The following is a 16764-nucleotide window of genomic DNA, read 5'->3' as shown; positions in this document are numbered from 1 at the left end:
AATAATTGAGGTTATTATAATACAATTGTTAGAATATAAACAGCTTGCAACTCAAAACCAATTAATAAGGGATGGAGAGAGGCATAAGATCTTTTACGTTGGCAGCTTGACTATTATATCATGTTAGAATGTGATAGCATTCAATTCAAAATCAATAAGTAAGTGGAGATGTTCAAGATATTTTAATCTCTTTATACTAAGCTTTCATTTCCAACATGAGACACATTCGAGATCATGTGTTCAATTTTCATGTCTCAAATATCACTTGTATTGTGTAAAAATAATTTTGTGTCACAATAGGATAAAATATGTACATGCTAAAGTGTAACTACAGTTTTGTGTAAGTAATATAATTTGTTTGGTTATATTGGAGATCTAGCCTAGTATAAGTTAATCCAGTTGTTGTGAAAGTTAGGAAGGGGGTGTTTTTTTTAACACACATCCAATTAATATGTCGTGGGAATTAGGACATGAGATTAGTGAATTGAAAATTTAGTCACTAAATATTAGAGAAATATACAAAATAAATATGGGACAAAATGAACACAATTTTATTTTTGAAGAGAGAATGAGCCCACAGTATCTTCGATCTTTAATGCAATACAAATACTAAAAATAAAAAACAATTTCTAATTTTAAGCAATATATCTATGTTTTATTCTTTATGCCTTTTTGGTGCTGAAAATATCATGTGTACTTGTATATAGTCAATTGAAAACCCATACCTAAACTTTGATAGAATCATAAATGAACGAAACAAGTATAAATAAATTGGTGCATCGCTTGCAACAAAAGTAGCAAGCAACCGAAGATGTCTGGAAACCTATGCTCACTAGAAGCTCTTTCCTCTTCCTTCCAAGTCCATAGCAAGCCAAGGGAAACATCCCCTCTAGAATACAAGGCCACCAAGCCCCATGCAAACCACTTAGAATTTCAGAAATTCAATTCCCTTGCTCAATCAGCAAGGGAGCTTTCAAACAAAGCAATTTTTTTCCACTTTGAGAAGACACTTTTGAAGTCACCTTCCCTGTTTCCTTACTTCATGCTTGTGGCCTTTGAAGCTGGTGGGCTTTTGAGGGCTCTAATTTTGTTTCTTTTAAGCCCTTTTATTTGTTTGGTTGGTGGAGAGCTGGGGCTCAACATCATGGTTTTTTTGTGCTTTTTTGGAATTAGGAAGGAAAAAATGAGAGTTGGGACATCTGTGCTGCCCAAATTCTTTTTGGAGGATGTTGGGTGTGAAGGGTTTGATGTGGTGATGAGATGTGGGAAAAAAGTTGGATTTAGTGACTTGCCTAGAGTCATGGTTGAAGGATTTTTGAAAGATTATGTTAGGGTTGATGTTGTTGTTGCAAGAGAACTAAAAGTGGTTGGTGGATACTTTGTGGGTTTGATGGAGGCAAAAAATACAAACAGTTTGGATTCAAATCTGATTCTTGGAGAGAAAAAGTCAGATTATCAAGCAATTGGTATAATTGGTTGCCACAATGAAAACATGCATGAGCAACTCTTTTCTCATTGCAAGGTTGGTCAATGGTCTCTCATCTCTCTCTCTCTCTCTCTCTCTCTCTCTCTCTGAAACTGTTTTTGGGTTTTGAACATTTTCCTAACAATACCCATGTTATATATTTTTCAGGAGGTTTACTTGGTGACCGAAGCTGAGAAGCAAAGCTGGAAAAGCCTTCCAAGAGAGAAATACCCAGAACCATTGATTTTCCATGATGGAAGATTGGCCTTCAAACCAACCCAACTTGCCACCTTGGCCATGTTCATGTACATGCCACTAGGAATTTGCCTATGCATCCTAAGATTCCTTTCTGGCATATTTCTACCTCACAGCATTTGCACTCCAATCTTAGCCTTCACAGGAACAATCACCACAATTTCAAAACCCAAGTCCTCTATTTCCTCAACAAATGGTGAAGGAGAAAAACAAAGAGGCAGACTCTATGTTTGCAACCACAGAACCTTGCTTGATCCTCTCTATGTTCAATTAGCCACCAACAAATCTCTCACTGCTGTCACTTTCAGCTTAAGCACAGTGAATGAGAAAATTGCTCCCATGAAGACTGTCAGATTAACAAGAGACAGAGAGAGAGATGGGGAAAAAATGGAGAAGCTGTTGAGCCAAGGTGACCTAGTGGTTTGCCCAGAAGGAACCACATGCAGAGAGCCTTATCTGTTAAGGTTCAGTCCATTGTTTGCTGAGCTCACAGATGACATTGTTCCTGTGGCCATAGATGTGAAAGTGAACATGTTTTATGGCACAAGTGCTAGTGGGTTCAAATGTTTGGATCCAGTTTTTCATTTTATGAACCCAAATCCTGTTTATAGCCTCAGGTTCCTTGAGAATCTGCCAGGATCAAACACATGCAAGCTTGGTGGAAAATCAAGTTTTGAAGTTGCCAATTATGTACAAAATGAGATTGGCAGGGCCTTAGATTTTAGGTGCACCAGACTCACAAGGAAAGACAAGTATATGGCATTGGCAGGCAATGATGGGAGCTTGAAGGGCTCAAGGAAGGTGACTCATGCGTGAGTCATAACTGTGAAATTTAATTACCACCAGCTTTAGGACATATGTATGGTGAAGAAATCATGTGTAAGCATAAATAATGTATATTTCAATTTGGGGTTGTTTCAAGTGATCTAGACCCTTGACTGTAATCAAAGATTGATCTTTTTTTTCTGAAGTTTTAAGCTTTGTATTAGACTAAATTTGGGTTGGAAAAGCAGGAGGCTTTTAGCTCAAGTGGTTAAGAACATTTATCCCTGCACTCGAGGTCCTAATATCAGTTTAGGTAGAGGGTTTTTTCTTTTTAAAAATATATATATATATATATATATTTATTTATTTATTTATTTTTTTGGGTAAAAATATTAGATTTGACAATGTAATGCAATGTTTAGACCATTTGAAATTTTATCTAATCCCTCAAAATCCAGGAATGCAAGATTTCCCGAGAAATGATTCATTCTCACCATTATAAACAACATTGCACAAACTAAAACTGTTCACTAAAAAGCTACCTGTTCCTGAGTTTCTCTCTTCTGTAAAGATCATGGAAATGCAGGATTCACAAATGTTCTATTAAGCAATCAGTTCATATCAAAACATCAGAGTAAAAACTAAAAGACATAAGCAACATTGTAATTTAATTTTAAGCCAAGACCATCATGTATGAGCCAAGTACATCTCCAATGCATCTGCCGGACCTATTTATCGAAAAATGCATCCTGCTGCGACTATGGAACTACAAATGGAGATATCCATAATGAAGGATATCCCCATCCCTTCACTTATGCTAAACTTTGGTAAAACAAGGGAAGCGATTTAAAGCTGTATATGGTATGCAAGAAAGGTATAATGGCGTTAGCAGTTCACACCCCAGTCATAAGGCTGGTACATCACCTTCAGCTGAGATTTGGCAAGCGATTCCAGTAAAGCTTCTGAGACAGCCGGCTCGAGGTAGTTTGATGAGTGCTTCAGTACCTCTACCTCATTCTTGCCGAAATCAACGCTAAACCTGAGCATTAAGAAGTGTTGTTGGATGAGGCAAGTTAATTATTAAAAATGTTTCAGAATATCACACAATAAGGAGGAAGGTTTTGGGATTAAGAATATAAATTAGAGCCTTTGCTTAGAACAGCTTACCATTTAAGAATCTTACTAGCTGATGCAACCTTGGTATCAAAATCAATAATAAGACCTCCATTTCTTAAGAAATTACGAGCTGCTTCCATCAGTTCTTTATCAATATCCCCTGGAGAATAGCATCGAAGAGCAGGGCCAGATCGAGTACCACAAACCAGCGCAAAATGAATAAGAGGCTCTGAGTAAGGAAGAGTCACCTGGTATGGAAAGGGGCAAAAATGAGGTACAATAAAGAGGCTGAGCTCTTAGGAGATAAGATAAGAGTTGACTGGCAGACTACAATTCTGGAAAGACAATGTGTTTAACCATGTACATGTAAACACAAAACCCTAGTCTGTTAACTATTAAAACACACACATGATGGATGTGCCAGGTCTAAGTTTAAACCATATCAATAATGAAGAATATTAGTACCGTCTTACCATGGAACGCTTATCTTTTGCACCAAATGGCTTCATGAGATTGTATGGTGGTCGCTGGTTTCCCCGTAAAATACCATTTTGAATAGCTGAAAGTGAGTATGTGGACCCACCAACAACATACTTGAAGTCTCCAAACAACCTCTTTCGTTCAATTGCTCCAGCTGGATGACCCCATACCAATATTGCATGGATGGCCATCAGATTGTAGAGATTTATAAAGAAAGCAAGTTTCTCCTCCCTCTGCATATCCTTCACTTCCACTCTTTGAAGCTCTTCTACTATTCTCAGATACCTACAAAGATATTTACCATCTACAATATCTTAGATATAAAAACAAAAATAGTTTATCAAGACACAAAACTGCATTTCCCAATAGCAATTAAAAGAACTCATTTGAGGAAAACAAAAAAGGAAAAAAAAAGAAAAACCTTGCAAATTCCTCACTTCCATGGATACTTCTGTAATCAACATGCTTTCCGTCTTCTGACACATAGGCCTCAAGGATTGCATAAAATAAAAATCTCAACCTTGATGCAATGTCTAGGATGGGCTTTGGCTTCACATCAATTATACCCCTTGGGATGTTGTGACATTGAGATACAATTGGATCATCATCCAAGAACCGATACAGGTGGTTCCCATCCTCAAATAGATTTTCCCTAGAGAAACACAAGAGGAGAAAACGTCAACAATGGAATAATACATGTGATGCAAATTGGTTTGGCATTAAAAAAATAATAAAAAATAAGCTAAAATTCTTCGCTTAAATATCATGCATTTTATGGGAAAATATGTGTCTTCCACCACTAACTGTCCTTTTGAACAAGACAATGAATCAGGGAGAGCTGAGACCTCATTTTTCACTTCATGTTTTTTCCTCCACATTTCTTTTGAACTACTTTCCCCTCAGACTGTTCTAGCAATGAAACAAAGCAGAAGAGAATTTAAAGACACTTCAAGGGAAACTTCAAGGGACTCACTCAAGAAAATGATGAAAGAAGAGTTTGCTTGCAAGCTTTCTCCCAAATTCAATTGCCTGTCTCATAACACAAACCAAAAGGAAAAGGGAAGAGTTAATGATAATGAGATTAAACTGGAAACTAATTTTGCATTTGTAGTAAACCCAACACACGTAAAAATTGAAATAATTTCACGTATATAAGACAGAATCCAAAAGCATGACTTACGACCAACAAACTAAAAGAAAATGAAGCCCAGTAATTCCTTGTAAAATGCAAGATAATCTGGCCAATTGAAAGATGGAAGTCATATGACCACTGCTTTCCCAATAACTGAAAAGAAACTAATAAAACCAACTAACCTCTTCCCTTTCCAGATACTGATCCTCTGCTAAGAAATCCACCGCTTCTGAACCTGAAAAACAGTTCATGAACCTGCGCATTTTATAAAACCGATCCTTCACAATAACAAATTCTTTCATCTTCCGGGCAATTAAAGCTAGTTCATCAATAGCTCCACTATTGGACAAATCATCTTCACCCGAAAGTGGTGGCAAAGGAGCTTCAAATGATGGTGGTTCACTGATCAGGTAATCAATCTTCTCATCAAACTTTCCAGACTCGTTCAAGCCCTTTAGCTCACTCAAGCCTCCAATAAGGACTTCATTAAAAAAAACTTTTGGAACAGAAGAAGACCCAGCAATTTTCTCTAACTCAAGCTTTCTACTGGGGAATACATCAATATTGATCTCAACATATCTGAGCTTCTTCCTATACAAAAATAATCTAGCCTCTTTGCAGTCCTGGCATCCTAATCTCGTGTACAGTATAACTCTTCCCTTTATGGCTATAGCTTGTGCTGGTTCTTCAATGACCTCCTCCCTCTGCTCAGCTTTGTTTTCTGCATCACCATCTTGGGATGTCCTAATAAAGCTTAGGGGATTCCATGCAGATCTATCCACTGTTTTCTGAGAGACCTCTCTAGCTTCACTGTCTTTAGTGGAATCTGAAGCATTCTTATCTGCATGGTCAATAACATCTTGTTCGTCTTCATCTCTTTTCCCAGAAAGGCGACGCAGAAAAGTGGAGACTACAACTACACCTTTAATCTTAACAAGGTTTGTTAGCGCCACTGCCTTTTTGACTACTCCCTGGGTCTCTGAATCAAGATCTAAAGTATGGGTGGACATACTTCTGTTAGCTTCCATCCCAGGAACCTCAGTTCCATCAAAGACTGGCTCTAGCTCCTCCTCCTCTCCAAGAATTTTATCTGTTGTTTGGTTTGTCTCCTCTTGAGCTTTGGACTCCAAATCCTTACCCTGATCTGTCTTCTTACCCAAGTTATCATGTCCATCATTGTGTAATTTTTCTTCTTGAGCTGTTGACGCCACCTTATGACCAGAGTCATTTTGTTCCTTATTTGAGTCTGAATCCTTTTCTTGAGCTTTAGACTCCAAATCCATTCTCTCATCAATCTTCTCACCCATGCCACTGTGACTTGGATTACTGTCTAACTTTTTACCCTGCTCTTTAGATTTCAAATCACCGCTCACATCCGTTTTTTCAACCAATCCATCTTCTCCATTATTCTCTAACTTGGGACCACCAGTGCTGATACTCAGAGATTCAATCTCCTTTGATGGTTCTCCTCCCTGAGATTTCTGAAGATCAAGTGTATCTCTATCCAACTTCTGAGCAGCCAGAGAACTTGTGACATTTTCCTTAGTTGAAGCCTCCTTCTCCATGAGGCAGGGAAGAATAAAGTTCAAGCACTAACTCATTAAAAAACAGCCGTAAAATGTTTACACTGTGAACTTTGAATGATTTTATGCAGGATCCTGCAATAGTTTAAACAAAATTTAACAATGTCATGACTTGCAAAGCTGCTGAGTGTTGATTAATTCAATAAACTAATATTGCCATAAAACTTTGGCTTGCAAAATCCTAGCTCATCAAAAAAGTTATTTTCAATGAACACGTCTAGCAAGATTGTAATCGGCTAATAAAGATTGAAGATTAAACAGTACTAAAGTAATTTATTAACGCTGCACCAAACAAAAAATTTGCGTGTGGTTACTGGTTGCCACCAACCAATGCCTAAGCAATACTAACATCACTCAGAAACACCTAAATTAAGTGATGGCTTTCATGAACAGCAACCTGGCTACCTCAGTTGCTAATCAAACAACAAAAGGAGCTATTAAACTCAATGGGTAAGAAATATCCATAGCCAGAATAAAAAATAGTTTTTCCACTGATCATGTTGCTATATATTTTTCCATACACCAAAAGTTAATGCTTCTTTTGCTGGTAGAATCATCCGTGAAAGTCAACCCATATCGAGCAAGACAAAAACATGGCAAACACCATGTATCCAATTTAGCACACACTGCCGCCGGCCCACCAAGCAAACGTAAAAAAAATTGAAAATTGAAAAATAAGGAGATATACATGACTTGGCATGCTCATATTCATACACTAAAATTTCAAGAAAGGGTCGTGCTTAGACCTCACCTAAACTCACAAGTGTGTAAACAAGAATCTGCAAATCAAGAAAGAAAGTGCAAAAAGAAGAAACCATTTGACTGGTTACAGGCTAGGCAGCGAGTCATATTGTTCGCTTAAGAGAAAGATCCTTGCCCAATAAACAGGTCAAAATGACTACCTGCATGTTTAGTATATGTATGAAGACAGTACAATTTTTTGTATACCCAACAAAAAGCAAGCCTTCACTGTTTCCTATATAATAGCATTATGCAAAGGTGAATTTTCAACTATTTTGACCAAAGAGCGGGTGCAGATAGTAAAGCACAAATGACTTTCCATCCCAATTTCCTCAATTTCCCAGTAAATAAACAGGTAATTAAGAAAATATAATAACCAATTGAAAAGAATTAACTAATAAAGTAAACAAATTTACAAAACCGAAAGAGAGAACGAGAAAGAAATATTACAGATCTGAAATGGGCTGAGAGAGCGCGATGGGATTGGGGAGGAACAGTTCAGAGAGAAACAAAAGGAAAAAGAAGAGCGAAACTGGAGAGAGAGATCTCTGAGCAGTTACAGAGATGACATTAAATGGTGTGAGAGAGAGAGTTACAATTGGTTTTTGGGGAGAGGGAGAGAGAGAGAGATTGAAATGAAACCGCGATTTTCAGAGGGAAGAGAGGAACGCAGGAAGCGGGAAGTCCGTGGGCTCAAGAAGATAAATATTTAAGAGTGGGTTTTTGGACTTTCGACCCAGTACACACTTCAGTATTTTATATACGTGTGGACTGATCGGGTTGAATTTTCTTACACAAAAAAAATTAAATAAATAAATAGCGACTTTGTGTTTGAAATTAGTGAATCTTCCAAATAACTCATGTTTTGATATATATTTTGTACCATATATGTAAAGTTAATTCCTTTTTTAAAATGATATGTTTAATTAGTCAATTTTTATGTGATAAAATAATTGAAGTGATCATATACATGAAAAAATGCTTGACCAAGTGTGATGTCTTATCAACATCACATAAGATGAGATATTATCGTATGACATTAAAATACGGCTACATGTCATAATCTGTTAATATGATATAATATGTGTGAACAACATAGTTAAAATCTCGCTTTTAAAAATATAATATCAATAAATATTCAATGTTAAAAAACTACCTTATGTGGCAACCCTACTTAAGAATCCCTCCAAATACAAATAAAATATAGGGCCTGTCTGTAAAAAATTTGAGTAAGGTTAAAAGAATTAAAAGCACGTCAGAAAAAAGAAGACAAAAGTGCTTTTTTAGGATTAAATAAACACTTTTAAGGAGCGTTTTAATTTTAGCTAAACTTTTTTTAAAGGTATCTATTTATCTATATATTAATATAAAATAAAAGAAGGCCAAAACGGTCAAAGGGCACACCAAATTCATTCTATCTAGAGGAAAGGCGCTAGTCACGGAGAAGCCAAAATGTGGACCAATACCATAAACTTTTACTCTATTTGTAAACCGCGTATCTTTTTCGTAAAATGTATAGCCTAGACTAAGACTGAGGTCAAGGCCTATACCAGATCTTTCGGATTGAGATGCTCTCCGTAGAAGACCTGCACACTTTGAACAACTATAAGAATATGAGTGAACTGAGGTTGGTTCCAGTCGAACTCCCTCCGATAGTTAAGTCATAAGTGGTTGTAAGTTGAAGAGAATGGATGTAGGGTTTACAAGATGAGAGTATTTATTACCTTTGTCCAGAGATAGGTGATGGGTATTCATAGGGGAAGAAGAAGAGACAAAGATACTTAAGGAGGATATATTTATCTTCCTTCCCCCTGGTTGGACTAGACCACATTAAATGATCTGTTTCTGATCACTATACTATCTGGCAGGGATTGTGTGACGAAGTGACATGTGGCTTTGGATGGAAGGTATATTAAATGATCCCTCTCTATCACCAGTCTGTTCACTCAGGGATCAAAGGGTAAGGCGACACTTTTTTCTTGGATGGGATGTACATTAACTGATTTATCTCACTTGCCAGGTTGTCTTACCAAAGGGGTGGAGTGTTTGACTCGACAAGGGTCTGATCATGCTTGTGGATCATTAATGCGCCTCTGGTTGAACACAACACCAGAGTGGTCGGGTCTGTGATCAAATAACCGAGAGCGGATTCAACCTTTATCCTGTCAAATCTTGGCTGGGAGGCCTTTTATCGACCCTCAAGGGTACCAAGTATGATCGGGTTGGTATTAAAGGTAACCCAGCCCAACTACAGCCACGTGGCGTTCTCTAATAGGCTCGACTCACAGTGATGGTATGAGCCATTAACACTATTCATTCAAGGAAAATATGAACTTGCAAAGAAAATTTTCTGAAAATGCAGACTATATTGAGAAGATCTAACATCTTACATTTCACAACATACATCATACATGGCTTGTTAAACTGAATTCATATTTACATAGCTACCCTACAGCGAACACTGCTTCTGCTTGCATTCTCCATGCTATTTGTTCATATTTGCAGGGTTCAGTATTTCCCAGGGCCCTTACTCGGTAACTTTCATCCGAAGAAAAGGCTACGAGGGCATATCACTTGTATAAGAAGTTTACAAACCTGAACCCTCCCCTTCTTCCTTTATATAATGAAAGAGTAGGAGTTGTCGAATAAGAGGTTGTGGTATGTCAATCTTGACAAGGGCTTCCTCCCATCAGTTCAGCTTTATCTTTCCCCTTTTCAATTGATAGATACACTGGATATTGTGGATATATATATATATATATCTCATATGGGTAGCCATCGATATCTTCAACACAATTCCACCTTCATCTGAAGTTTTGATCAGGCAAAAGGATCAACTGGACTGCAAGCTACACTCAAATGAAGGGTCCATCTCCCATCCGAGTTCTCCACATGCAGTAAGAACAGTGGCAAGGATGTAATCATCCACCTCAAAACCCTCTGTTCGCATCCGATACATGAGCTTCATAGCCTCTTGGCAGAGACCATTCTTTGCATAACCCACTATCATAGCCTTCCAAGAAACCAAATTCCGTTCTGGCATGCTGTCAAAAACTTGAAATGCCTCCGTTACATAGCCACATTTTGCATACATAGAAATCAAAGCGCTACCCACAAAAACATTAGACATGGCAGCACTTTTATTTGCAGAGGAGTGAATCAATTTCCCGTGCAGAACGGTTTCCAGCTGGGCGCATGCTTTCAAAGCGGATGAGTAAGTAAATGCATTGGGCTCCACCCCATCCTCCATCATTTCATTCAAGAATTCAAGAGCTTCAGACTCAAACCCAAGATGTGCACAGCCAGAAATGATGGCTGTCCACGAGACAACATCTCTTAGAGGCATTTGTTGGAGGACCTTTGTAGCATTAGAGTACTCCCCACACCTACAGTAGAACCACACTAAAGCACTTCCTAGGTGTGAATTGGTTTCAGTTGAGTTCTTTACTATCTGTGCATGAACTTCCCTCCCCATCAGCGAATCCCTCATTGAGCCACATGCTCTGAGGATGCTTACAATGGTCAAGTTGTTGAGAAATATATTTCGCCTCTTCATTACTTGAAAGAGGCATATAGCCTCCTCACTGAAGCCCTTCCGAGCATACCCTGCTATAATAGATGTCCATGTAACTGTATTTCGGTTCCTCATTCCATCAAATACGGTTCTTGAGTCTATCATCTCCCCGCATTTTGCGTACATATCAACTAGAGAAGTGTCTATAAAAACATCATTCTTGTAAATCTTCTTAACTATGGCTCCATGTAATTGCCTCCCAAATCTTAACTCCTTTTCTTCCCCACAAGCCTTGAGAACACCACACACTGTAAACTCATTAGGCGAAAACCCCTCACTTAACATCTGCGAGAACAGTGAAAAAGCCTCCTGTCCATGCCCTTGTTGGGAACAAGCAGTTATCAAAGTTGTCCAACAAACTACATCCCACTTTGGCATCTGATCAAATGCGCGGTAAGCACTTGACAGCTCTCCACATTGCGCATATAATTTAACAACGGCGCTGTCAACAATCAAGTTGCTCCAACCACCCTTCAAGACACCACCATGGACTTGCCTCCCAAGCTCATAATCCACCCTCATACTACACAAATTCAAGACACACACAAACATATTACCGTTCGGTTGAACCCCATCATTAATAGCATAACTAAACAAACCCAAAGCTTCATCATCCAAACCGAAGTTCAAGTAGCCATTAATAATGGCGGTCCAAGAAACCACATTCCTAACAGTCATTTTGTCAAGCACTTTGCGGGCATCGACTAACTTCCCAAACACTAAATAAGCACAAATCAAATTATTAAAAACATACGTAACAGGATTCGCTAAACACCTCAAAACAACTGCATGTAATCTTCTCACTTCATTTAGACTACGACATGAGCGGAGCCAAAGAGCAAGCAAATAGGGTCTGGAGCTTTGGCTCAGTGACCGAGTATCAGAGAATTCGGCATCTGGGTTTTCTTGGGAGCTTAAATTCTCAAAGTCGTAAGTAGAAGATGGGTTTTCGCAATAAAAACAACGAAAATTCGTGGGGGTTTTACGATTTCTGGTCTTTGAATTTGAATGCTTTCTCTGTATTGGTGGTTGAATGGAGAACAGAGAAGGTGTTTGATAAAGATTGACGCCAATACGTGGTGGCAAGAGAGTCGGCGAAAGCATTGCCTATTTTGCAGTTTGAAAATCCCCGCGAAACAAAGAAGAACTCAAACAGAATCTCAGTTTGAGAAAGCTGGGCTCCGCTGGGCATTAAATATCCTCCTAATTTTTCTCAAAACTTAAATTTTCAGAATATTTTAATAAAAATACTTTTTGTTTTGAGAGATTTTCTATTATACCCAATATAGGAACTCAAATTATTTTTAAAAAAATTTATATAAAATGGAGTTTATAAACACACTCAAAATTCATTTACAAAATAACAAAAATACTTTTTAATTTCTTTTAAATTATAAAACTGCTATTGATTTCTTAAATTCCAAAATCTTATAAAAAAATCAAAAACACTCAATAGGGCATCAAAGTAATTTAATAATTAAAATTTAATTTAATTATTTTTTATATTTATTTATAAAAATTAAATGGTGTAGACGTGTATATGACTAAATATCTGTTCTTCTTCATCTTTTTTCTTTTTTTTTTTGGCAAAAAACCAATTTTTAAAAGTTGGGGTGAGTTTAAGGGAAATTTGGTGAAAAACCCTCCTGTTCTTTTTATTTGGCTTGAAAAACCCTCCTGCTCTTTTTATTTGGCTTGAAAAACCCTCGTAGTCTGTTTACAGTACGTTGCAGTACGTTGCCATTTCTTTTTCCTCCATCTCTTCCGGGCCAGCAAATAATTTTGGCGCAAACTCTATGGAGGTTTCTACTGCCACTCTCCAACCCTCTTGTTCTTTCCCACTAAGAGCCCCTAAAACCGCTACCAGAGACCGCGCTTCTTCTCTCTCTTTCGTCAGAACCTCGTCTAGAAGTATTTCCCTGTCTTCCAAAATCACCAATGGTATGTACTCTTTGCTCATTTATTCCAAATTTACAAACTTAACTTTGCGTTTGATTTTTCCTGAAATGGGTATTGTTAATTTGCACTCACCATACAAGTGATTGCTGTTAATTTGTGATTATTAAGTGAAAAAAAAATTTTGAACTTGTGTCCAAAAAGAATCAATGGAATTGGGAAATACGTTGTTAGTTTCTTAGAAGGAGCATTTTTTGTATCTGGGTTGAGGGTGTTTGTGTAACAGATAGCCGTTATGAACTGGCAGGTTTAGAACATGCTTAATTTGATAATTTCCTTTTGATTTTTCATAAACTTGGTATTGTTAATTTGAACTAAGCCTACATGTAATTTTCTTTTTTGTGCTTTAGTTTATCACCGAAGCCTCTTTCTATGACATCGAAGCCTTTGTGTATGTCATATGTCAAATTTGGAAGCTGAAAAGAAAGCAAAATTATGTAACTTGTGTCCAAAAAGAATCAAAGGAATTGGGAAACACCTTGCTGATTTTTTAGGAGGAATGTTTGTTGTATTTAGGTTAACCATGTTTACTGCTGTTTTGAAGTGACTGTGTAATAGATTGCTGTTATGAACTGCTAGGTTGTCTCTTACCAGTTAAACAACCAGTCAGACCTGTTGCTGCTGCTACTGTTGGTGATACAACTGCAGTTCCAAATGATTGTTCTAGTGCAGAAGAATTGTCCGTTTCTGATTCTTCTAACGCCACATTGGTTGAAGATGAATCCAGAGGAAGTGGTGAAAAGGGGGAAGAGAAAGGTGGTGCGGGGGGCTTGGATGACCACAAAATGACCCAAGTATGTGACAAGCTTATTGAGGTTTTCTTGGTTGACAAGCCCACTCCAACTGACTGGAGAAGATTATTAGCTTTCAGTAAGGAATGGGATGATATCCGGCCTCATTTCTATAAGCGCTGTCAGGACCGGGCAGATGCTGAGGATGATCCTGGAATGAGGCATAAACTACTACGGCTTGGGCGGAAATTGAAAGAGGTAGGTCTAGCAAGTCAAAATATGATAAGCCCTGAAAGTGACACTACCGTACTGGTGACCTAAATGTCTTTTATTAAGGTATATTATATTTTTACTTCTGATTAGAAGATTTTTTTTTCCACCCTTTGGTCTATGAGTGAGCTAACCCTGGTTGTAGGCGTATTCTCCCATGATCCTAACTACAGCTTCCTCAATCAGGTTCAAATTCCCCTTCACTAAAGAAAAAAGCAGGCTTTTACTTCTTAAGATAATACTTGTTGGGAGTACAAGACTAAAAGGATGTTCACAATCTCCTGGAGTGATAACTTGTGATGGGGATAATTTAAAATCAAATTTTCCCTTTCCATGACTATACGAGGAAATTGGTTTTTTTCTATTTGGTGGCTCTTTTAATCATCAAGGAATGCTTAAATTTGTTTGAGTTTGTTGCGCTGTTAACTTAACAGTATTGGATGCTTCTTTGCAGATTGATGAAGATGTGCAAAGACACAATGAACTTCTTAAAGTCGTTAGAGGGGCTCCATCAGAAATTAGTGAAATAGTTTCCAGACGTCGCAAAGATTTTACACAAGAATTTTTTGTGCATGTTCACACTGTTGCTGAATCCTATTACGACAATCCAACAGAGCAAAATGGTGAGACTATGTAATATTTATGAGATACTCATCACTTTGTTTGCAAAAGATGTGCATTATATAATTAACAGTGTATGTCTTGTTCTTGAAGCATGATATCATTTAATCACTATCATTCCTTCCTGCCTTTGTCCAAATCATATATTGTTAAGAGTAAAAAGATAATCAGCCTGCCTTCATTTAAAAGCATGATACACCTATGTTCTAATATCAGCTGTGGGTTAGCAAACTAGATATAGCAGTTATCTCGCTGATTTAATTAGGAGTACTTGCTTAAATACTGTGTGAAAGTGCCACTAAAACCAAGACTTGTTTACATGTCATGTAATTTGTTGCGTTACTATTAATAATGTAAACTGCAGGTTTTGTGTAGTTTTTAATAATTTAAATTAGATACATTCGAGGCCAAAAAGAAATTATATACATTAAATTATGCAATTGGGTCCGTGCAAGGCCTTAACAGGTCTGGATTTTAACCAAAATTAAGTCGGAAAGAAAAACAGGCCATTGAATTGGAAACGGCCTAACCTTGTGGGGCAAGAAGTGAGCTAGTTCAAATGACGAGGCCTGAAATCCAGCCAATCTCTATATATTTCTTACTCCATTACATTGTGGGTAAAAATTTACAATCTCTTTCTTATATGAATAGGTTTGGCAAGTATTGGAAATACGTGCTTGGCTGCTGTACAAGCATATGATTCTGCAACTGAAAGCATTGAAGCACTGAATGCTGCAGAGTTGAAATTTCAAGATATTATCAACTCTCCTTCTGTTGATGCTGCTTGTAGGAAGATAGATCACTTGGCTGAGAAAAGTCAACTCGACTCAACATTGGTGATGATGATTACAAAAGCTTGGTCAGCTGCCAAGGAGTCGAGCATGACAAAAGATGAGGTGAGATGATAGCTTGCCAGAGATACTGTCTTTCTCCAATTTTGATTAAGCTGTCGCAGCACTATTATGTGGCTATGACAATCCAAGTTGTTCATATGCATAACATAGAGACAAGTATCATTTTGACGTACTGGTCCTAGAATTATTTTATGAACAGACACAAGGAGCTTGATTAGATTGTGATTCCCAACCTCCCAAGAAAAAAAAAAGAAACAAAGAAGAGGAAGCCAAACTTCTATTTTTTGGGTGGTGTAATACTTTCTAATTTATGGGTTTTTTTTGTTTGAGTAGGTGAAAGATGTATTATATCATTTGTATGTGACTGCAAGAGGTAATCTCCAGAAGCTCATGCCAAAAGAAATTCGGATAATTAAGTATCTTCTCACAATTGAGGATCCTGAGGAGCGTCTGTCTGCATTACATGATGCATTTACCCCAGGAGAGGAACTTGAAGGGAAAGATGTAGATAACCTATTCACGTATGCATCAAAAACTTAATTACTCTTTCTAATGAGTTCGTAGAAATTTATACATTTGGTAGCTGTATGAAGTTGAATGGCTATCCTCTGTTTTTCAAAGCTCATGTACGCTATCCTTCCCTTTTTCTTATTTAATTTTATCAGGACTCCAGAGAAGCTCCACACCTGGATAAGGGCTGTTGTGGATGCTTACCATTTCAGCCAGGAAGGCACTCTAATAAGGGAAGCAAGAGACCTCATGAATCCAAAGATCATTCAAAAACTGGAGGAGCTGAAGAAGTTAGTCGAAAACAAATTCTTGTGACCAATAACGCATACATCATGAATAGTACTTGTCCGCATGTCAAAGATCACTGGAATTCATCTCCAGGACCGTCTATTTATCTCAGCTAAACTTTGGAAATACAAGAGAACCCTAGCCATGACTCTCCGGATTTTCTGAAGTTCCTAGTGGCATGCACTCTGAAGCTTGAAGCTTCAAACATCAAAATGACTTGTCAGCCTTATAGGTTAAAATGCTGTAGTTTGTTGGGTTTTTGTAGTCTGATGTACACCGAGCCCCGTTGTCATTATAAACTACAGCTTTGTAAAATTACTGGCTCTAAGCTTGAAAATAAAATCAATCTCATCCTCTGTACCAATTTTCAGTGAACAGTGTGTTTACAGGAAGAAGCTATATTTTCTCATAATTGAATGCGCA

The 16764-nt window shown here is 37.6% G+C and overlaps 4 protein-coding genes across 5 annotated transcripts; 2 read left to right on the top strand and 2 right to left on the bottom strand.

The window, feature by feature from the left end:
- Positions 1–775: 775 nt before the first annotated feature.
- LOC117616641 (probable glycerol-3-phosphate acyltransferase 3) lies at positions 776–2687 on the top strand. Its single transcript, XM_034346021.1, has 2 exons — positions 776–1522; positions 1634–2687. Exons 1-2 carry the CDS (start codon positions 812–814, stop codon positions 2534–2536), a joined length of 1614 nt encoding a protein of 537 aa, XP_034201912.1. The 5' UTR covers positions 776–811; the 3' UTR covers positions 2537–2687.
- Positions 2688–3066: 379 nt separating this feature from the next.
- Positions 3067–8250, bottom strand: LOC117615875. 2 transcript variants are annotated; one of them, XM_034345042.1, is made up of 7 exons: positions 7988–8250; positions 5396–6871; positions 5055–5110; positions 4503–4733; positions 4075–4366; positions 3653–3849; positions 3067–3524 (listed from the first exon to the last, which is right to left on the bottom strand). In XM_034345042.1, the coding sequence occupies exons 2-7, from the start codon at positions 6776–6778 to the stop codon at positions 3371–3373; spliced, it is 2313 nt and encodes a 770-aa protein (XP_034200933.1). In that variant the 5' UTR covers positions 6779–6871; positions 7988–8250; the 3' UTR covers positions 3067–3370. The 2 variants fall into 2 exon arrangements, with proteins under 2 accessions (XP_034200933.1, XP_034200932.1); XM_034345041.1 differs by having other exon boundaries at positions 4075–4385; positions 4519–4733.
- A 1633-nt stretch (positions 8251–9883) lies between these two features.
- LOC117614319 (pentatricopeptide repeat-containing protein At4g18520, chloroplastic) lies at positions 9884–12301 on the bottom strand. Its single transcript, XM_034343087.1, has one exon. It carries the CDS (start codon positions 12213–12215, stop codon positions 10371–10373), a length of 1845 nt encoding a protein of 614 aa, XP_034198978.1. The 5' UTR covers positions 12216–12301; the 3' UTR covers positions 9884–10370.
- A 447-nt stretch (positions 12302–12748) lies between these two features.
- LOC117625778 (uncharacterized protein At4g37920) lies at positions 12749–16716 on the top strand. Its single transcript, XM_034357375.1, has 6 exons — positions 12749–13052; positions 13647–14056; positions 14523–14691; positions 15341–15585; positions 15877–16064; positions 16209–16716. Exons 1-6 carry the CDS (start codon positions 12908–12910, stop codon positions 16366–16368), a joined length of 1317 nt encoding a protein of 438 aa, XP_034213266.1. The 5' UTR covers positions 12749–12907; the 3' UTR covers positions 16369–16716.
- Positions 16717–16764: the final 48 nt, after the last annotated feature.

Source organism: Prunus dulcis, chromosome 1 (genome assembly GCF_902201215.1).
Source record: "Prunus dulcis chromosome 1, ALMONDv2, whole genome shotgun sequence".
Classification (NCBI taxonomy): Eukaryota; Viridiplantae; Streptophyta; class Magnoliopsida; order Rosales; family Rosaceae; genus Prunus; species Prunus dulcis.
Note: the sequence above shows the minus strand (reverse complement) of the source record. Positions and strands in the feature narration are given on the sequence as shown.